General features: G+C 45.5%; 1 protein-coding gene across 3 annotated transcripts in view; it reads left to right on the top strand.

Moving 5' to 3' along the window:
* Positions 1-1471: 1471 nt before the first annotated feature.
* Positions 1472-23392, top strand: part of trv (trivet) — a 42651-nt gene continuing 20730 nt past the window's right edge. For all 3 annotated transcript variants that reach the window (XM_086840188.1, XM_086840189.1, XM_020942729.2), the window contains exons 1-2: positions 1472-1735; positions 3442-4504. In XM_086840188.1, coding sequence (XP_086696314.1) covers positions 4009-4504 — 496 coding nt within the window. In that variant the 5' untranslated portion in view covers positions 1472-1735; positions 3442-4008. The remainder of the gene's footprint in view (positions 1736-3441; positions 4505-23392) is intronic.

Raw genomic sequence — 23392 nt, 5'->3', positions numbered from 1 at the left:
TCAATTAAATATGCATTAGAAATCTCTGTGGTTAAGTCAGCATTTACAAACACAAGTTTTAAAGCACCTTGCTGCTTAACCGAGGCTTGAAATCGATTCCCCCTTGATTAAACACGACTTTAAAAGGATATTTATACATTTTAAGTTATGCGTGCGACACAAGTTTTTTGCGGCTTTCGCTTGGCTTAACCCCTTTTGCGGCGAAAGGCATAGACCGACCCCGTGCCGTTGCATGCAACGTAACCGATATCTGTTACGCCATCGACGTCAACTCTGGCAGCGGCGAATGTTTGTGTTTGTGCTGTGTTTTGGGTTGTGTTTGAGCCCATGTCCCATGAATATGCAACGCAGAGTTTGCCTCGTTATTCGGCCCTGTGAAATGGGAGTGGGTATCGGTTTCCGCGTTGCGGGAAATCGATCACAGGAGGTTCCTTTGAGAATCCGTTGAGAAAGGCAGTATCTACAGTTTGTCCTCCCTAACTAAACCATTTTCCTGTACGAAGCTTCGGGAAGTAGTTCAGGCAAATTCTACTTTCGTCCTAAATAAATTCTACTCTGAAAACTTCTAATTATGCCACAGCAACCGTTTCCATCAAACCAAAGTGACCTTGAGGAGCTGCAAAAGAAAAGTCCGCTGCGGTCTCTCTCGCTGCTAGCAACCGAAAACCAGAACCATTTGCGACTCAGACTTAGACTCGTCCTCAGCCACTTTCGTCCTGGCCACTTTGCCTTTCCACATGGCCACAAAATGTTGCCCAGACGCTGGAGGTCTGCGTCTAATACGCTTTCGGCGGCGAGTAACAGTTGCTAAAATGTTTTCCATTGTTTTCACGCTCAACAAAAGGCAGACAATTAGTTTTCTTAAACGACAAATCAAGTAGAAATTAAGTGGTGGCGGACCAGGACGAAGGGAAAGGCGAAGGCGAAGGATGCCGCAAGGAGCCGACTCTGGCTGGTGGTTGGGTGGATTGGGGTGGCAAAAGGGCGCACAAGTGATAACAAAACAAAAGTGGATTATTGGCTCTCGAGCGCACAAACAAAAGGCATGTGTATGTGTGCGAGAGGGCCTTTGTTTGTTTGCCTAGTGTAAAGCGGCTCAAAGGACTCTCTCCATTTGCTGGCGGTATCCTTTGCATAATGAGTTATAATGCGTTGCATGTAATCTATACTCGAAGCCTCTGTTAGCACAAGTTGGGGCAACGAAAGCTGATACGGCGGATTAACAGTTTCCCCTAAATCCCTTCATGGTGGAGCATATAACACTCGAGAGTTGCTATAAATCCTAGTAAAGCAGGGAAATTTCTATGCCTTTAAAATCCTTGGCAATTCTGGAAAATATCCTAGCAAAGACAGCCACCTTTTCGAACTTTATGAAGCGCATGCCTGAGAGCGAGTTATTCCTGCGGAGACTTCGGCTTGCGTTCGGGCCACATCCTTACGACGAGAACGACTGACGAGGGCTCGGTTAGCCAAAAAGGATTTCGGAGCGGCAGCGACGCTGGCAGAATAACGGTAAACGACAGGAGCGGTACGATGTGTTGACTATTTGTGAGCCGGACGAAGGCGCTTCGCCTTCAGTTTGAATTGTGTCCTCGTTAAGAAAGGATATTCGTTACATTGTTGTTAAGTTGTTATTATAATTTCTCAAACAAACCAACCAACCAACCAAAAGCAACCCAAAAGCAAACCGAAAGCCAACTGCTCGCTAAAGAGAATTCAAAATATAAACCGAAAAGTAAGAAAAGGCGAAAAAAAGGAAATCATAAAATCAACGAAGTGATATAAACGAAAGCCGAACCAACAAACAAACTTAAAACTGAAGCCTAAAATAAACGATGATAAATAACCAAAAACTAAAATAAAAACTTTGAATAAATACATTTAAATTATTTCAGTTTTTATATGCTTATTTTATTTTCAAATTTTAAATACTTTAGTGCCTAACGTTTGATATTATTTTTTCAAGATTTAAAAAAAAAATGTGCTTGAGTTTCTTGTGAGTGATTTCGAATAGACTTTTGTTGCATAAATGTGTTTAGTGTGCTTACAGTTTTTGAGTAAAGAATGTACGCCAAGTGTGAAATTATGTGAAGTATAATTTTTAGCATACTTTTTGGGGATTTTTCGACTTGTGATAAAATCGCAACGATTTAAAGATTTTCTCGAAATGCTTAACCCCTTTTGGGTTCCTTAGTCTCGTTGTCACCGCGGCAAGCATCGATTTTGGCCATATTTACATAGACGGCCTCAACGCTTTTTTGCGTGCATGTATTTTGTTGTGCTTGTTGTGTTTTTTTTTGGCCACATTATGTACTATTCTATACTATATGTGGCACAGCACAGCGGCAATGGCAACTACAGGCATCTGCCACTTCGGCTTGTGTGCCACATAAACCGACAACGAGCAGCCAATAAATGCTGCCGACTGGGTTCCTATATAAAAAGGACACTGCAGCCGTGTGTGTGAGTGTGCTCCGAGTGTGTGTATGTGTGTGTGTGTGATTCATACTTTTTGGCTGGCACACACACTCAGCACACAGCAGTGTTTCTCTGTCGGAAAAGGATGCCGTATGTATTTTGTATTTTTCGGTGTTTGCCATGCATTCGGCGGCTTGTCCTGGCTTTTGCAAATAAAAATAAAAATATAAGTTTATATTTATATTTATACATAGCATTTGTCTGCCAGAGTGTCCTGTCCGCCTGTACGTCCGCCCGTTCGTCCTTCCGCAGCTCCCATGCGCTATAAAAACCGGAAGCGTCTGATCCTGACACTTGCCAACACTTGGGGCGTACAGGGTGTCAGGACTCGCTTTGTTTGCTGCCACACAGGGATGCTGTCTTTGGGGGTCTGTCGTAAAAGCCAGGCTCGGTTTCTTGTGCGTGTTTTTTTTTCGGCACTTGTATTCCGCTGCTTTTATTATTATTGTTATAATTTTTTGTGTGTGTGTTTGTGTTTTTTTGGGCTGCCTGAGCTGTCTGTTTCTGCTTTTGGCACTTAGACATTGCGTTACGCGCACTTTCGATGTCTACCGCCTGTCGTCCGCGTTTCGCGCATAACTTTTTATTTTTTGTTGGCTCATGCTCGCTTTGTATGCGGATGCGAGCACACAAATCGTAAAATATTAAATTTAATTTTTCAAATGATGTGTGAATGGCTTAGTCCTGATATATGATAATGGCTGTGCGTGGGCTATGCTCGCCCCATAAAAATAAGGCGAGTCGTCAGTTTTATTTACTTTTTTGCGCGCCTGGGAGAACTGTAATCACACTAGCAGCCGAGCCGAGCTGCCAGTCATTCGGCAGAGTCAATTATCCTTTTTGTTTTCCCAGCGTTATGAGTTTGTTTGCTTATCATTTTCCGCTTGCAGAATATTTTCACTCATACCCGGCCGTATGATGGAAAATATTCTGACAACAATTCTTCTCTTTACTTCTTTGTAGCGAATAAAAAATCGCCTTTGCGTGCTAGGTGATTCTGCCTGGGAACATAATTTTAAAACCAAATGAACTTTCCGAAAACAAATTTCATTGGTCTGTGATAAGTGAAGGTCAAGCAAAAAGCAACAAGCGAAGAGAAAATTTTTTATGAAAACTAAAAAGCAACCACAAACGGCACGAAGCGGAACAAAACCACAGAAAAGGCAACACCAACATTTTCCAAATTAGCAAAATTGTAGAAATTATTTAATGCATCAAATCGTTTGCGTATAAAACTCGACAGCAGCAGCAGCAACAAAAGTGCGGTTTCACACAAAAAGGCGGTCATTAAAACAAAAAGTAAAAACAAAAAAAGAAACCAAAACCGAAAACCTAGCCAAATTATAACACAATTTATTTATATCATCAACTGCAAGGCGGCAGAGCAGGCAGCAGGCACTTCATTAAGCATCAAAGCGAGCTGCGTGCAACCGCAAAACGTGCAAATTCCGCACCGCAGCAGCAACTAGGAACAGCAGCCACTAGCAACACGCAACCCAGCAGGCTCCCAGCGCAACTGTAGGCCGGAAAATGTTGGCTATGCCCACGCTGATGATGCCAGCCACTGCACAGATGACGCTGAGCGCCGCCCACGGAAAGCCCTACGAGACAAAGCTGCTGGCCATCCACCAGACGCACCTGCAGCAGCAGCAGCAGCAGCAACAGGCGCCCGCCCCCCAGCAGCAGCAGCAACAGCAACAGCAGCAGCAGTCGCTCAACGGCAAGCAGCAGGCACAGCAGCAGCCGCAGCAGATGACCATTGTCACCACTCAGCAGCATCAGCAGCAGCAGCAGCAGCAGCATCCCCAGTCGCAATCGCCGCACCAGCAGCAGTCGCAACAGCAGGCCGCTGCTGCCGCCGCAGCAGCTGCTGCAGCTGCCCATCACCAGCAGCAGCAGGCGGTGGCTGCCGCCGTTTGTGCCGCCCAGCAGCAGGCGGTGGTGGTGCAGCAGCAGCAGCAATACCAGATCCACTCGCAGCAGCAGTCGCCGCAGCAGCAGGTGCTCAGCATCTCGCCCAAGCAGGGTAAGCTTATAAAATTTAACCATACAATTTAATGATATAACTATTAAATTTGAACTACTACCACAAAAATAGATATAACCTTAAGAAACTGTAGGTCATTGCATTTCTTATATATCAGAAACGGAGCTATATATCAAAAGCCACCCTCGTTTGCAATACTTATGTACTTAATAATGCTTCTTCGATTTCTTTTTGTGTGTTAATGTTAGTGTTTCCTGCGCGTAATTGTCATAATCGATACGTTGATGGGGTAGCTAATAAATTTGCGGCCAGACGGGGCAACTCCTTTGACGATTCCCTGATGGATGAGAACCAGCCCCATTTGTTTACGAGGTCCTGCAACACTTTAGGCACTTATCGATTGGCTTTTATTGCCTGCCTACGCCTATGGCCGTGTCCTGGTCTCCGTCCGAAGTCCAAGTCGCAGGTCCTTACAAATTTCACGGGTTTTACGAGCAGCTCGAGCAGTTCAAGTAATGCTTTTTATGGTTTCGTCGTAAAACTCGGCCAAGCCTCTAATAGCTGTCTAATGTTATTTGCCCTCAAAACGAGGCCCGCGTGTTTGTCAAAGTTTACGTTTTCACTTACGCTCTGCGAGCTCTGCTCCAATCACAAGGAAGCAAAAACTAAAGACGTCGTCACGTATCCGTGGCCATAGAATTATGTAGGTAGGTGTCTGCCTTTGTTACCGTGCTAAATCAAATAGAAATCAATTTGAAATTATTGACAATTTCCACATTGGCATTGGCTCAGTCAATCGACTCGATTCGATTTTGATTTCGACTCTGGGACTCCGGATTCGGATTCCCTGGTTTTGTCATAGTTGGCATTCTGACTAAACGAAAGGCAAACACAGAGCCACACACACATTTGCCTTGTGGAAAAAGAAAAACAAACAGAAGGCGTGGGCGGGAAAGCAAATACCAGGAAGGAGGGAGGCGTGGCCGTTGTCTGTCTGCCGTTTGTTGTTTCCTCTGTTGAAAAGTGCACTGGGTAAACACGAGACGTTGGGCCAAGACGAGACGATTCAGTCAAGTGCAGCGGACAACGCGACGTATACGTAACATTTAAACGCACGTCCACACTTGACCAGTTTGTGCGAAATGGGGAATTGAGAATCGAACCCGAGAACCGGAGTTCCGTTTCTAGAGTTTCGAAGGCAAAAAAACTTTGTTTCCCAAGTTTGCTGCCGTTGCTTTGCGGCAAATTTGTTTTTAAATTTGCCGAGCAGTGCGCCCGTCGAGTGTCTGCTTGAAAATTTTCAATTGAATTCGTCGTTGGATGTAGAAACAAATTGCCAAAAGCGACTGACACAAGAGCGCAAAAAAAGTTGTAAGCAAACAGACAAAGGGCGCAGTGAACAGCGAAGTAGCTGAATTTGGCTTATAAAGTGGCCCGATGCGCTCCTTTTTTTCCCCTCCCTACTGGCTGCCTCTGGTTTTTTTTTGTGCCAGTGTCGCAACCGGCAAATGTCGTCCTTTGTTAAACTGTAAGGACGTTGACTGATGCGTTCGCCCAGGCGTTGGCACAGCTGCCAAGTAACCCCGCCATTGTTGCTCCTGGCCAGCGCCAACTTTAAACAGGTGATCGATTTTTTTTCTTGGACGCACAAGTTTACCACCGGGCGAAAGAATTTAATAACATTTTATTGAATGCGATGCGATTGGGGAGAGGGGCGGGAAAAATTTAATCCGCTTGCAGGCGGCTTGCGACACCTATCATATATTAAATATGGCATATTTAAATTATAAAATAAAATGGAATAAAGTGGAGCCTATAGACGGTAGATTATGGCTGATTTTGAAGCCTATTTAGAGCTGCTTCCATGCCCCAATGGAAATTATTTTATTTCGCTTTTTTGCCTCGCTCCATCGATTTGCATATTCATGTTTTGGTCATAACGATATTTTTTGCTCAACACGGCGCGATTCAATTGAATAAATAAGCATATTAAATGTTTACCGACAGCTGAAAAACTGAAAAGGCTAAAGCAAATAGTGGAAAATACCTGGTGCTTAAATTAGGGATTCAACGCAGGCCCTGAATATGTTCTACATATATAGGGGAAAAACACTATAAATTCCGCTGGAGAAGCAATTAAGAGAGACGTGTAATTAGGCTGATGCATTCAGGACAGCAGCAGCTCGGAACTTTTGCCGGGTAAAAAGGCACTCTTAAAGTGCAAAAATAAATTCAGTTCGGCGTCTGCCGTTGAGTTAATGCATTTTCCGCTTCCATAGTCAGACACAAAGACCGAATCGTGTGCGAGTCGTGTCCTTCTGCAGTTTCCTCTTCCCTGGCACTTTCCCCTCTTCGTCCTGCGCTAATGATAATGCTGATGATGATGACGATTATTATTGGCAGGCAGTGCATTGCATGCCGAGTGCATTTTGTCAACCTGCTCGGCCGCTAACTCATCGCCCATTATCGTCATTATTGTGGCCGTTAAGTACGTTTGCCGCCATTAGGCCCTTCCCTTCGGTTATAATAATGCCTTAAATATGCCAGCAACGTGCTCTCGAGCATTTTTATTTCTGCCAGAATGCCTTGTGGCACATGCAGGAGACAGGAGACAGGAGGCAGGGTGCCATTGCAGCTGCTCAATGGTTTCTAAAATTGAAAACTATATATCAATTGGCTAGGCCACGGCGATAGTTTGTCGTCCAGTCTGGACCGGAGGCTTCTCCTTTGTCTGGCTCGGAGGTGCCTTCCAGCTGCTGGTCCTTGATCCTGCTTGCTGTTGCTCCTTTTCTTATGGGCTTTCATTTATTTGCTATTAACCTGTCATTGTTCATTTTTATTATTGTGCTGTTTTTATGCTCGCTTTTTGCGCTTTGTCTGGCCTTTCAGCTGTTGTTGTTTGTAGTTGTTGCAATCATGTCTCGCGGCATTTTCCGGCTCTTGCACATGTGTGTGTGTCTGCGAGTGTCCCTGTACGTGTGCAATAAATTGTTATTATCGCCGCGTTGCAGCATGTCGTCGTCCTTCCGAAGGACTTCGACTTGTCCTCGGCGAGACCATGCAAAAGATTTATAACTTTTATTATTATTGAAGCTTATTTGCCGCTTTATCTGGCCCCGACTCCAGCTCCCAGCTCAGCCATAGTTTACGACTGGAAAATCAATCATACGCCATGTTTGACGCCAAGCATCACCTGACGGCAGAAGGAAAAGAGGGACTTCTTGCCCGATCCCGATCCCGAGCCCGTTCCCGGTCATTGTCGTTTCGTATTAATTTTTCAACAGCCCCGCCTGACACTCATTGATGTTGGCTGTCATTAAAGTCTTTGCCCCGCTGTCCATTCGCTGTCCACTTTGGCAGCGACTTTGTCTGGCAGCCTGTCAGCCTGGCAGGTGACGGAATGCAGCTTGGAGGCAAAGAATCCCCAAAGGATGCACTTGCGAAAATAACTAGTTGATTTTTAAAGATAATTTCCTTATGGCGGAAAAGGTAAGGTAGCCATGAGAACAATTGATTTGAGGGAAAACTAATTTTAAATAAATGAAACATAATCTCTCTTCAAGGAATAGTTATTTTTCTCTGTGTTCTAGTGTACCATATATGGAACCCCATATACCATGGCATGCAGAATTCCCCTCCTCCAGCCTGGTCACTTAATTCAGTGGGAGGCGCAAGTTGGCCAGGGATTAGTATGCCAAGTGACGTCCAGCGGCTGATGCCTTGTTATTAAGTGGACGCTGCAGTTCCACTTCCACTTGCTGCTCTCGGACAGAGGCAAAACTTTTTACAAACGTCACTCCTGTCCAGCTCCTGGCATTCTCCTCCGGTTCGTCCTGTTCCACTACTTGCTGGACTCGCTCTTTTGTTTTTGCTTTTCTATTTCCCTTTTCTTTTCTTCTTTTTTTTTTTGCTAAATGCCAGCAAACAACAAAAGCAGCATAAGGCAGTTTGGACAGCCGGGATGAGCATACAACTACGTAGCTAATACTTTAGCAGCCGGATTAGGTTCAATTGAAGCGGAGGCGGGGGCGGGAGCGAGGCGGGTATAAAGGATAAGGGGGACACACAGGCTGGCCGTAAAAAAATCTCAAGCACAACCAGTACACACACACAGATGCAGCGCACACACCAGGAAAGCAGACGGAGAAAAAGTGGAAGGAATAAAAACTGTTGTAGCTGGCATTAAAGTTTAAACGTTGGTAAATTCCTACAGCTTCCGCTTTGTTGGACTTCACGACAGTCACTGTGGGGACAAAGGACCGCTTGACTGGACAAGGCCAGGTAGATGGAGGTGGCGCTGAATTGTAGGATGTGGGATGTGGCCACACAGGTGCGTCGATGTGCGTGATGGGTGCAAATGAAAGGGCCGATTACAAAATCGATCAAGTTGCCTTTCAGTAAGAGGGGGAGAGAGAGCGAGTGAGTGAAAGAGGCAGAAAGTCAAATATCCTGTAGCAGCTTTGTCTTACTATGTTAGCAGGCAATCCCTTAGCTCGGCTTCTATAGTTACATTTCCACACATCTTCATTCATTTTCCTTTTCAGAATCGAAAAGAAACCTTTAAATTTGTTTGCGCTTTAAATGGTTTTTCGATTACCTCTCGTTCAATTTGGATTTTCGAGCCTGCTGGATACGCAAATAAAATGCGAGCATTCGTCCTTTCCCCAAAAAACATTGCATACTTTTATGCGCTGCGGCCACAGATAAAAACGTTTGGCGGCGCATCATAATACAAGCGCACACAGAAGTGAGCATATGGTGGCACCATTGTGTTTGTTATCCTGCGGGCACAGTATCCACATGGACCCAACCACACACTCACACACCCACATACACATGGACGATGGGCCCAGGACTCGTAATTCTGCAATCGTCAATCATGATCAATGTTTTATACACGGCATTTTTAAATGCCATCCAGTCGGACGACTCACATGCAAATGTCTGCGGCTCTTCCTGTGGAAAAATCAATAATAGCCAAGGGGGCTTTAAGGTTCGCTACCACTGGGTCCACGGGTCGACGTGGAGAGTCCGAGGTCAGCCGAGTGGGGGGGTCAGTGAGCGGTTCCTGCCGGGCAGCCATTTTGGCATTCGGGTCGCTAACGGCCGGAGAGAACCCTGCGCCTTTGTCTTTTGTCTTCGGCGCCTGTTTGGAGGCTGTCGCAGCCACAGGACCTGGACACGGAGACCGGCCATAGCTGTGGCACCGGGCACAATGCAGCAGTCAACGCATCTGACATTGTCAGCGCAGCAGCAGCAGCTGGCAGGGGTGTGGCTGTGGTTAGGGTTTTTAAGGGGGGCTCTATGTAAAGCAGCCTCTTCATTCAGGAGTAGAAATTTAATGAGAAAACACATTAAAGGGCTCTGGGTTACTTTCGAATAATTTTCAAATTGATTCCTGCGAAGATCTAGTTTTCTCGTATCTGAATTCCATGAGATATATAATTAAATAAGCTATAAATAATTTAAATTTAAATAAATTAATAATGCTTATAGTTTCTTGTCTCCTTTGAGGAACCCCCTTAAAGCTACGCTACAGCTACGCTGTTTACAGATTGTGTTGGTTATGAGATTGTGCTATCTTGGTCATCCTCCGGCCATGACCATCGTCAACAGTCCTGGCATCCTTTTCGAATGACTAACAGCAGCTGCGGTCGACTGAGGCAGAGAGACAGAAGCAGCGACCGCACAAAAAGCCACAAAGCCACATCCGTCTGTGCGCCGCTTGGGTCGCTCGCTGGCTGCTCTTGGGTCGTGGCCTGGCCTTTTGTTCTGCAGCTGCCGCGTGACCGGCCAAACAAGCGGCACCACCTTGCCACCACCCATCCAGTGGTGCTGCTCCCCTACCCCACCCTGGAGCCCCCTTACAGACTTTGTGGCATCCGCGACAGTTCTCCCATTCGCCCTTTCGCTGATTTGTATATTTCGTGGCAGCATAATTTATTGATTGAGTGTTTGGCCAGTCCACAGCCACAGCCACAGCCAAGGGTGGACCATGGACCATCCCCATGGACCACACTATGCCCCCTCTTGACCGATTCACTCTCCCCCCTTTGGACAGACAAAACACCACTTCACCCCTTTCCGTGGGGCAGCAAACATGGTTCCGATTCCGACTTTCAATTGTCATTGCGAATATTTCAGCTTGTTCCTTTTTGCAGCGTTTTGTTTTGCTGGCCCTGCCGGTTTGATTTTGTCAGCTACGCTTTGTTGCGCTTTTCGCCAGCTCTGTCTGCCACGAGTTTCCCGCCTTTGCTCCTCGACTTTTCCTTGCTTTTCCCCAACGTTAACAGTGTTTTTTGCATCGAGACTAACACCAACCGCCGACCCACCGACACCGATGGAAATTTAAATTGGTTTGTTTTGTACTGCGGCGGCTTCTAATGCACTGAGCAGAAAAATGGTTTATTTTGAATTTTTTAAGAATTTAATTATATATTTTATTAAAGAATTATAGCCACAAGGAATCGTTTTTAGGAGATTTAAATAAATCTAGCATTCTTAAGTACTACTCTATTTTTTCTGCGTGCACCATTGCTTCTGTTTCCTAGCTGCGCTGCCATAAAATTGCAAATTGCAATTCGCTGGCAGGTCTTGGTCTTTTCCCATTTCGCTACCGCTTTTCCGCACTTTTCCCTAGCACTCCACCCGAACCCCTAAAGATGTCTGGCAGACATCAGCGTCATGCTGCGCATCGTTGACAAAGTTACGAGAAACTGTGGTAAATTTTATTTGAATTTCCAATGCATCTGCTGCTGCTTTTGTGCTAACCCCGGCAGCTGGTAGCTGCTGTCTTTGTTGCTGTAACTGCATCTCGTTGCGGTTAGGAAGCGTTGATGAATGGAATGCAGTTAACGCCCGAAAAGCGTGTCGCTTCCCTTGATTTTTCTCGCCATTCCTCCAGTTTCCCGCTCTGTTTTCCCTGTGTTTCAGCCAGCAATTAATCATGGCCCCCGGGGCTTCTGCTTTCCCAATCACTTTCTGCTTCATTAATGATCGCAGCCAGCCGCAAAAGATAAGCCAGGCAGAGCAATTTTTAATCATAATGGGATCTCAGGATCCAAGGCCAATCGCAGGCCCACATCCTCTTCGCGCTCTCCCAATCCCAGAGGGCCATGTCAAACTTGTTGAGGAAGCCCGCATCATTGGGAAAAGTCAAGACAAAGACAGCATGTCGAACAAGGACGGGGGCCATGCTTTAATGATAACAATAAAACAGCTCACACAACGCGAGCAGGCATCAATGTCACATATGAGGGGGTGGGAGGGTCTAAGGGAAGACACGGGGAAAATCATGGAAAGCGCACCAGCACAACTTTCAACTTTTACAGCAGGGCAACAAAAATAAAAGCATGTGGGTGTTTTTCCCTGAAAAATTGCGACAGCAGCAGTGGCAGCTTCTGCGTTAAATCAAAAAATTATATAGTCATATAGTCGGGCGCACACATAACCGACACATGGCCCCATACAGGAGCAACATGCTCGTTTAGGTGCGGGTCCTGCGAGCTTGGGAGCTGGGAGCTGGGAGCTGGGAAGCCCCTCCAAGTGATAAAGGCATGGAGCAGCGGAAAAGCCACGGCTGGCAAAAATTAATTTATAATAGGCATCCTTTATGAGATGACAAGGCTGCTGAATAAGATAATGGCATCAACGAGCGGCAGACAAATGGCAAAGGCAGCCGCCTTGCCGGGATTTGTGGCCCGAACCGGTCGCATGTTTTTGGCAAATAACGAAATTACTTATCGCTGGCAAACGATGAAAGCCCGGCTAAAATAAGATGAAGCTTGTAAGCTGTTGCTAATAAATATTTAAAAATGTTTTTCTACTAGCAGCATCCCTAGCGCTCGTGTGTGTCATCTGTGAGTGGAAAATGAGAAAATGTGATTTTTGCAGTACGAGACGGAGCAGAGTTCAGCCAGTGTGAACTGGCAATTAATTATGCAACACGAGACAGGAGCAAATTACATGGTCAAAAGGGTGGTCAGTGAACCCAATCCGAGCCAAGCCAAGCCACAGAGAGGTCCTGTGGGGTCCTTTAAAGTCTCTCGTTAGCTCTGCATATCATATATCTCATTTCGAACATCTAATTTAAGATTTATACCTGGCCCAGCCATCTATCGCCAAATGAACCCCGGCAATCTTTTCGCCTGCCGTCGTTTAATGTCATTTAATGTCGCTCATCGGCATTAACCCAGCCAAGCTGCACAAACACTGCCGTGAGCCCACGTATCCTTGAATCCAAACTGATATGGCTGATACGGGGCGCTGGCAATAAAACGTATTTTATGAGCAAATTATGTTTATTAGTGCGTCAAAATGTCAACATTATGCACGACAAAATACATATTAAAAAGTACATATAAAAGATGAAATATGAAGACAGACACACCACTCACGTATACGGGCCATAAAAGAGCCTTGCCTGCCTGCTTTTTTTTGGCAGCCAATTTTGAGAGTAAGGTAATTCCAGGGCCAGCTCAAAAGCACCGCAAGCCAGACGACAGAAAACAGACGACAGACGAGTGTTGGTCAAAGTGCACAAGGGGCCAAGGGTCAAAAGGACAAAGGGATAAAAGCAGGGACGAGATGCAGGGCTGCAGGCATTGTAATGCGGCCTTGTCCGTTGTCTACATTGTGGCAGCAGATATAATTCGATTTGCAAGCACAAGCAAGCACACGATTCGAATATGAAAATGGAAATCATCGTAAAATTTCTGGCAAAAAAAAGGAAAAAGGGTACACAGGAAAAGAAAACTAAAGGTTGTATGGTATAAATAAGAAATTTACTGATGGAGCTCAGCATTTGAAGATTATTGAGTGCCTGACACTTTGAAATCCACTTAAGTATCCCTATTTTCTCGCTGTGTAAGAAGCCAACGAACCGGATAACAACAAGCAAATTACAACAATGGCCAAAGCAACATTGTTGCATCACAGAACGCGCCGCGATGCATGCTAAAAGTAATGCACAATGACAAACGCTGAAGCTGAATCACCAGCAAAAGCTACTACCCTTACCAAGCCACCACTGGCTAGGCACCACCCAAATCCGGCTAAAAACCCCCGGGGACGAGTGCCACAAAGACTGGGCCAGCATATAAAAATAGTGGCTGTGGATGGAGGAGGAGCGCTGCGATTGCGATTGCAGCCCACGCAGGATGCCCAACGCGCATGACGCGCAGCAACGAGCGCTCCTCCAACCGCCACCGCCAACGCCACCAAAGACTCACTGGCTGCCGGGCGGGTTGTCCTGTGCCTGTGCCGCTTTTCCCCCCTTTCCAAGCTTTGGCCGCTCCCCGGCATTTTCCGCCAGCGGAAGCTGACGAAATGTTGCCGATGAGCATTGCTAACGATGTGGGCAAGAACAACACACACACACACACCGCCTACGAGGACGAAGCGATGACGATGAAACGATGACGAGGACGTGAACGAGAACGAGCGCGAGTACGAGGACTCTCGCCCAGGACGAAGGCTGCAGCAACAAAATTGCAGCTAGCCACTTTCTTCCTGGGCGGGAATTGCATTATCTGCTCGTGTGTTTTTATTTGCCGTCTGTCTTTGTTGCTGTTTTTTCTATTTTTCCAGCTTCGGCTGCCCTGCATTTTCCGCCCAAAGCCCAATGCCTTTTTTGTTTTTGCCAAGCTCGTCGTTGCCCATCGCTCGTCGCCGCTCTTCGGCGGGTGGGCGTAAAACTTTTAAATTAGAAATTTTTGTTAGTTGCAGAAATGGTAACTGGACTGGAGACAAACGGGGGGTCAGAAAGTGAAGTGTTGGGGAGACCAGCACTCAATAGTTTTTTACACTTTGTTAGTCGGTTAGTTTTTTGTAGTTGTTTTTCTTTTTATTTAAGTTTCATTTCGTTGTTTTTGTGCGCTACCCGCTGCCCGCTGCATTGTGGTTTCTATTGGCACTCGCCAGTTGCTATTAATTTTTAATTTTTTCTTTCGGTTTTCCGTGTAACACTTTGTGGCAGACATAAGCGGCCAACTCGCCGTCGTGAGGTCAAACTTTTTAATGCAATTTTCAGACCGGGAGGGGGAAAAGTCGTTGTAAGTTGAATAAAGCAAAGCCTGAATGATTTGTAAACAATCGAGGGCTTATACGAAATTGATGAATTTAAAAAGTGATTTTCCCTTCTCACCTCTTTTTCTTCGAGCCAAAAGAAGAAAATAATGTAGGAAAAGAAAGAAATGGGAGAAAACCCATTAAGGTTTCGTGGGCACTGCTTTTTGGCGTCTTTATTTGGCTTCCTTTGTGCACCGCCTCCCCCAACTTGTTATTACCTATTCGGCCCTGGCCTAAAGCTTAACAAAAGATGATGTGATTGAAATTCGCCCCCCCTTTCGCAAGGCACACTCAAACACACACAGCAAAAAAAAAGAGAGTAAAAGAAAGAAAGCCAGGGAGGTAAACCTGAAGCCAGAGATAATTTCAGCAATACGCGTCACCTAATGGCATTCCGCAAATTGTTTGTTGAATTCACGGCAAGGGCAAGCGCTTGTCAAAACCGTCTGAGATTCGGGACTCTCGCTTCCTGCCATCCTTCGGCCTCCCCTTGGCCTGGCCGTATAAAAAAAGGTTGTCATGCTGCCAAGGAGTGGCGAAGACGATGACAAAAAACAACAACTTAATACCCAGCTGATGCCTATTAAGCACAGCATTTGTGGCACCACCACTCCTGCCCCCAAAGCACCCCCACTGTGCAACGCGCTGCGTGTGCTTTGCCTTGATTTTGTGGCTGTGATATTTTCATTTGCTTGATTTGTTTTGGCATAATTCTGCCATCGTCTCGACTTAGACCCCGACTTTTGCGTCTATTTTTTTGTGCTTTGGTATTATTGGGAATTTCGGTGAGGCTAGTGTTTGGATCCTAGCATCGTTAGGGTTTTGCAGAACCGCAAATCAGCATTTCTTTTTGCAGGGAGGGGAAAACGGACGCCTGAATAATGGTCGCCCTTGCTCGCATTAAGCATTCGCCATGGTGGCTCTGGCTCCACTAATTTGGGGATGCCAAGTGACGATGCACACGTAGCAACAATAATTTCGGCTAATTGCTCTCTGAACAGCAATTTAAATGCGAAATGAATTCTGTGAGGCCACACGCCCACAAAAAGGGGGATGGATGGTGCGGGGAATAGTTTCGCCCAGTTCGCATTCATTTCATTGCCCTGCGCTACTGCAGTTGTAATAAAATTACGCATACGCTGCGTGCGCCCACTGCTGGCCCGGTTGCATATTAAAAACGAGTTTGCCACAGTCTGCCAGGCGGGCAGTATGGCCCAGTATTTTCCAGACCAGAAACCGGACCGTCTCGTCATACATGTCGGAGTATGACTTTCATTGCAATTCATATCTGAGCTCAGACATCGCAGCAGCTCGGAAAATAGCAGAAATTAAATTTGTCTCTCGACTGACAAATGTCCCCCGAGTGGGCAAAACCAGAAAAGTACTTGACGATACGTAAAAGTCAAGTCAAATTGCAGGGGACCACCTCTCACCCAGGGATCCCATACCCTGGACTCTCATCCCTCATCCCTTATACCCATACCCATTCCCTTTCATAAGTCAGCTTGTAATGTTGTTAAGCATCCAAAGATACTGTCACTGTAGTGGCCACAGAATGGGACTTGGCCAGGGATGAGGGGATGGAAGGCGGCTGCCAGGACTCTTCTGGCTGTATCTGCAGCTTTGTATCTTTAGTGCTGCCGGCGGTTGCAGAACCTCGGAGTCGGCAACTTCAACTTGGTCTGGGTTTTCTGGTTTTTCCAGCTGCCGTGCTCCTTTCCCTGGGTCTGGGTGTGGGCTGAAGAGCAGCTGATGTTGATGATGATACACACTCAAGTGCGCTTTGGGTACAGCAGTTGAGTAAATACACAAAACACGGACAGGACGAGAGGACTGCCCTCAGACACACACACTGGCAGACTATACAGGGGTGTGTGTGTGTTGTATACACATACGATATGCGCAATATGGCGAACTGGGAGCGTTGACGTTGACTTTGGCGCTGTTGCCGCTTTACTTATTTATGCCAATTTTTGGGACGCGTGTATATGTATATGAGTGTGCCTGGCGGATTGTGGCTCGTTTGTTATTGTTGATTTTCGGCTGGCTTTGCTTGCTATTTAAGCATTTAAAGCAAGATGCTACGTGAGCTGAATGCCGGAATTACGCCATTTACACTGCAAAGAAGACTGGGCGAAATTAAAGCCTTAATTCAGCACGAAGCAGTTTAAGAGATAATCAATTAATGCAAGGATTTTCATACTTTTAGATGAAGCTATAAGGATATGTGGAGAGCCAAGTTCTGGCAGCTTTTCAGGAGAGCCTTTCAATTTGGTTTTTAAATATTTGGATGAATATCAAATAACTTATTCATGGCTTTACATTTATTCTCTGTAAATGGATGTTTCTGTCAGAAATGTTACATTTAGTTTTGCAAAAACCATCATATTTTTAGGTAATCTGATAAACTGATGGAAATAGAGATATTTCCCTCCATTTTACCTCGTAGAAAATGGACTAATTTATAGAATGTAACTGATATTAGCCACCTAGCACACACTGGCACTCCCGTCAGGGTCCACCAATACCCCGGGGGCATTAAAGACCACCAAAGCCAAACCAATCCCGTATCCAAATCCAAATCCAAATCCAAATCCACAACCAAAGGGAAGCGTATCAGGAAACGAACCAAACAGCCGGCACAAATTTAACCAACTGAAGCCACTTGGGAATCACTCTGACATCGCTCCCGCATTGGTTTTATTTCATTAGTTGTGCGCCAATTTAAATATTTAACGAACATTGCCAGTTGCCAGTTGATGGCATTTGCCGGCAGCTTTAAATTGACAAAAGCGAAAAAATAGAATGGGGGAAAATGAACGCGACTGTGGCATAGATTAAATTTCCGCTCTTATGAATGCGCGTAGCTAATAGAAACGGTGCTGCTGGGTGGCTTTTCTCGGGGGGTGGCTGCTGGGCGGGCGGCCTTCGAGGGGCGGGAGCTGCATATATTTTGAGCTAGGTCCCTGCTGATGCCGCACATCGGTGAAGCCTGGTTTGTCCCTGGTCCCTGGTCCCTGGTCCCCGGCCGACGCTCGTCAGTTTCAAATGTCCGAAAAAAGAAATCCAATTTGCCGGGCTCGCGCTGGCAATGCCCCATGGACATGCGTTAATAAAAAAAAGAGTCCCGTAAAAACAATGGCACAAAAAACTGGCGACGGCTGCAGCCGGGCATCCACATCCAAATCCACAACCGAGGGGGCCATGGCCATGGAAACGTGTAGAAAATAAAAATTTCTATTTAAATGGCAAAAATCAACAAATGCAACACAAAACAATCTAAAACACAAATCGAAATTAAATGACCGCACTTGCACACAAAAGCGAGATCCACACAAGGCTCACACATACACTCGAAAAAAAAAAATAATAAAAGGGAGACCAGAGGAGAGCAAAGGCAAAAAGGCTGGGGGAACATGGCAAAAACAAGCCACTCGTGGCCAACACGGAAATACAACAAAAAAATGGCCGAGAGTTTGGGGCAACAAAAAAATGGAAAGCAAGTGACTGAAATAAAGTGCAGCAGCTGCGCAGCTGTCCAGAAAAAAAAGGTAACAAGGTTTGTAGGTGCAAGAGGGGAGACAGAGAGTAAAGGGGGGGGGGACGGTGATGGTCAACATGCCGGCCGCTTTTCCAAATACATGTAAATGTATATGTGTGTATGTGGGTGTGCGGAAAATGCCAGACGCGGGTTGTGCAATTTCAACATTTCATTTAGCGGCAAGTTTTGAATTTGATTTTGGCATTTCTATGCGTTTTTTCTTTATATTTCTTTTTGTATTTTCATTGTTGGCTGAATGAGTGGAAAAAATAGCATTAAAAAGCTCTACAAGACCTTGGCTTTGAACCCTCACTAAAATGGATATATCCTTTAATTTATTACTTTTATATATGAAATGTATTCCTGGCATTGTTCCTTTAAATAGATTTCCATTAAAGCTTTACTAGTCAGTTGTGATTTTTTTGAAATTTTGATATTTTCTAAAGGTTATTTCGTTATTTTTAATTATTTTTCATTTGTAATCCTCTAGCTTATATCACTGAGCAGTTGAATGATCTCATTTCGGGCCCACTTTAATGCCTTTTTCCTTTTTGGCCGCTTGCGACAACCAAATTAATTAACTGCAAACGTGCGAAACTAAATGAAGTCACTTGCCAGCTTTTCCATGAATAAGCCCAAACCCTTTACAATTAACACTCCAACGCCCATTGTGTTTGAACCCGAAACTAACCCGAGACCGAGACCGACCCGAGAGTCCAGTCCCTAGTCACACCCAGACGCATATGTGTAACATACAGGAGGTCATGTTGGGAGTTGGGGAAAAAGGAAAATGGGAGTTTTCCCCACCATTACTATCACTATTACTATTACCACACCGGCGTTTTTGGGGTGCCTAACGAGTGACACAATGGAAAGCGTTCCAACAGTGTGGATATATCAACACCTACACACAGGACACACTCTCACCTGTCCCAGTATAACAACTAAAACTGGTCGAGCGACAGAGACAATAAGTGTAATGGATGCGTCGGTCGGAAAAAGAGAGAGGGAAAGCCTTTGGCGGCGGAAAATAAAAACGGTAACCGCAATTTGACCCAGGTTTTTACTTGCTTTACATTTCGTGGCGCCCGACAAATATGCAGATTGGCACACCCGCCCAGCTCCACCTGTGTCGCGTTTACCTTTAACATGTGCTACCCACCAACAGCGACAGATACATTTTCCGAGCGGGGGGTGGCCTTTCTGTTTACTTGCCGAATCCCTCCATCCCCTGTCCCCTGAGCGATGTGCAAACGCTTATGGCAGCGTTAAATGTACGCCGGGGGTTGTTGGCGGGGATGTTGTCTATAACTCTGCAGTGCGTGTGTATTGAGTTTACTCCGAGAGCCCCAGAGCAAACATATGAGAACCCCAAAGAGCACAGAGAAAAATCGTTCTAACTTTAAAAGTATATTTTAAAAGCTAATTAGAAAGGGTTCCTTTAAAAGAGATCTATTTAAGTTTGTATAGGAAGTTGTATATTTCTTAAATATACGAACCAAAAGGTTATATATCATAACCCTTTTATAATAATCAACCCCTTTTATTTTCGTCCAGTGATCTGTATAGATTCCTTAAGCCAAGTTTGTTTTGCTTTCCGACCAATGCTGCTTTTGTTGTTCGTTGGCCTAAACATAGGCAATTTCCATTTCGCCTATGTCTATGTGTGCAATTTCTAATTTATAAGGCAATCCCCTACTCTGAAGCACTCTGAGCTGCATTTCTTGGGCTGTCCTGCCTTTTTTCGATTTCAGCTACGCAAATTCACTGTCGTCTTCTGTTTTCCTGCTGCTGTTGCATTGTCTCTTCACACGATTGTCAACCCCAAAAAGGAGCAGGAGCTAGAGCAGGAGCAGGACCTGGAGCTGGCAAATAGGAAAATAGCTGGCAGTAGGCTACTAGCATTTAAATGCGAAATTCGCACGCGATCTGGAAACAGAATGTGGGACCAGGGACCCTGCCACATTTAAATCAAATTATTGACATTTGTTTAAAGGCCCGCCTGGTGGCTCGCATACAAATGATTTAAGTTTTTCGGCCAACACTTAAAGTCCTCGAGCGGAGTCAGCACTAAAAGGGATCCGGGACTTGACTCGAGACCCTGATAAGAGTCGAGGATTGCCGGGGATGATGATTTTGGGGGTTGTGCTTGGGCCTGGGACCGGGTGGCATTGCCCCGAGGCAGCAACCCTTTTGCCGCATTTGCGTTTACGTTTGCCTCCGCCTTTGCCTCTGTCATGTTTTGTTTTTAATAGTTACTGAATCTCATTAGAATTTAGATGAGTCTTAATGAGTCATTGTTTTACACGTTAGACGAACGGAGAAGACGACGCCGGTGGCAACACAAACAGCAACAATAATACACACACAAATACAGAGTGGGAGATGGAAGGAATAGTGCACTGCTCCCAAAAGTTTCCGCTTCCAGTCACGAAAACATGAAAAGGTAGCGAAAATTCCGCGCACAACTTCCCAGCCCAACTCAGCCCAGACCCCTGAAAGCACTCTGCAAAGGAAGCGAGTCACAACACAATGAAATTTTCATTTGATCTGCGCGACGCGACGACTTGATGAGGCTGCACCACCCCAACCACCATCGCACCCACCTTTTCCACAAGGTTATTGCCATCAGAAGTACACTGAGGAGAAAACCTTAAAGGTGTACAATGAGAGCAGAACAGAGATATTTTAAAGGAAAGAACCTCTTAAATTCATGAAAATCCAATCCAATAAATATTAATTTAAATCACGATTTAATATATATAAAGCAATCTAAGAAAGCTAAAAGTAATTAGTTCCTTAAAGCCTTAAATGTTTTGTTCATTTTTCTCTCTGCACCAACACAATACAAAGGACTGTGGTGGGGCTCATTTAAGTGGCAACTTAAATGCCACGCACACTTGCGGAAATGATGCTGACTCCGAGCTCGGTTATCTAAGACCCAGGGGAGAATGGCAAAAAAGGTGGCAAAGGATTGCGGCTGGCAGCTTTGCGGTAATCAGCATTAAAAATCAGCATTATCAGCGTCAAGGCGGCACGACATTCCCGTTCTTATGGCGACAACGAGTTCAGAGAGTTGAAATGCCTTAAAGTGACTGCCGTTTCATTAGCAAGTCAAGTTGATTGGCTTTTCAGTTTCAAGCTTCAAGTTTTGCTGCACAAACAGGCGTCTAGCAGCTCATCTGCAGTTGCAGTTGCAGTTGCGAGGGTGTAATCAAGATGAAATTAAAGAGCAAAGTTTGCTTTAAGTCGACTTCTGCAGCGGCCAGCGCTAATTAGATTTTTTAGTTCCATTTAGCAGGGTCCAGTGTCCGCGCTCTGCTTCCATTCTTTGCTTTTCATGCAAATGAATGAAATTAAAAGCACATTATACTTTATAATGCGCCCTGATTTGCGCAAAGGAAATTTAATTTAAAGATTTGCTGAGCCAGGACACCCTCCTCTGTATCTCTCCTACACTTTTGCCATATCGGCGATATATCAGTTGGCTTTATGTATCCCCAGATAACCGCAGTGCCAAATTGTGGGCATAAGTGACTCTCAGAAGGACATAAATGCGGCAGGAACCCAATTGATTGGGATTGGCCAGCCATTTAGCTATCCAACCATCCATCCTGCCAGCCGGGCCGGCATTGATCAAAGTCATAAGTCAGCGGCATACAAATCTCCATGTAAATATCCTTTTACAGTTGAGTTGTCCTTTTCGGACATCCCGGGATGGCACAGCACGTCTAAGCAACTGGATTATTAACATTTCAATATAATTTGTGGGCCCGGTTCATATTCAAGGGGAGCGAGCGAGGTCGGCCGTCGGGGCTTGATGGGTTGCCCAACTTTTCCTGCTGACGTCTGGGAAAATTAACGCGCCTCAGGACTTTGATCCTTTTTCTTTTTATATATACGCATATACGCATCCGTATATGTATATTTGCCTGGCAACCCGCTGCGTGTTAGTCTTCCGTATTTGCTTACATATTCATCAATTTTTGGGTTAAGTTGTGGGCGGGTCCCGGGTCTCCGGGATTCTGGGATCCGGCCCGGGATGGCGATGTGGTTGTGGATGTGGAGGCTGGGGCGGCCAGCACGTTTTGCGGTTGTTGGCGTCAAATTGTTTTGCTTGTTTGGGGCTTTCTCTGTCACAGCGGGCGGTATCAGTCGGTCAGCTGGTGGTTTTTCGACCGCCGGCTAAGCGCTTTTAGCTTTAATGCACTCCACCACTTAGCCGGCGAGTTCATAATTGCCATTACGCATACGCCGTGTGGTCAGTTATGCTGTATGTCGGAGGCAGCCAAGCAGCGAGGCAGCGACAAAGTGAATTGCCAAATGAGATTGCAGGCGGCCCGGTCAATAAAACATTTGGGTCCACATCGATGGCACATATATCTTGGACGCGGGTCGAAAATTTTACTCCCAGGGGTAAAATCAGGCTGCCACATCCTGGCCGGAATCGTGTCCTCGATGGGGTTGCGTGTAATTAAGCGCTGCAGCTTATGTAAGACAAACAGGAAATAAGGTTTAGCACAAACGCATAAATAACAGCGGCAAATCAGTAAACTCTCTCTCACACACACACACAGGCACACCAAAGACAGTGTGGAACATAAATAAAGGCAAACAAACAATGAAAGCGGATAACATAAAATTTACAACAACTAAAGCCAACAAAGCAGTGGAAGCAGCACCCAGGCAAGTCAAGGCGTAAAATAGGATAGTTGTGCACTGGGCAAAATAATTATATAACTAGGAAATCAATAATGCAAATTAAATGAGCTATAAACTGATTTAAGGAAGGAACTTTAAGCTCAGACATCAAAAGATCAGGAAATACAACCTATCATATCAATAAGTGAACCAAGAAACTATTATTTAGCTCTCTTAATACTTAACCCCCCCAGAAGAGAATATTAATCACTCATTTTTAGTATTATTTTGTACCCATTATTTCTCTCACTGTTCACACATACACGTGTATACATCCTGAGTAGCTTCCGTCTTTAATCAAATGGTACAAGTGGGCGTGGCAGGAGGCATTCGGAAGGCGGCAGCCAACCCTGCTGACACACTTAGTCCAAAGGCGACTCCTTGCTAACCCCCGGCTCCTTCAAGCAGCTCTTTTTCCTCCCCGGCCACTCCACACGATCCCCAGCTAGCTCACTCACCTGGCTCACTCACCTGGCTCAGTTGGTTGTTAACGCTCTCGCAGAAGTAGAAGCCAGGCAAGCAGAAAGGGGACAGGTGCGTTCTTGGCAAATATACAAAACACTTGTAACTGCCGTGCAGCTAAGGATTTATGATTAATTTATGTACACATGGCTGTA

This window comes from Drosophila serrata, unplaced genomic scaffold, assembly GCF_035046125.1.
Source record: "Drosophila serrata isolate PLE 108 unplaced genomic scaffold, ASM3504612v1 contig_382, whole genome shotgun sequence".
In the NCBI taxonomy this organism is placed as follows: domain Eukaryota; kingdom Metazoa; phylum Arthropoda; class Insecta; order Diptera; family Drosophilidae; genus Drosophila; species Drosophila serrata.
Note: the sequence above shows the minus strand (reverse complement) of the source record. Positions and strands in the feature narration are given on the sequence as shown.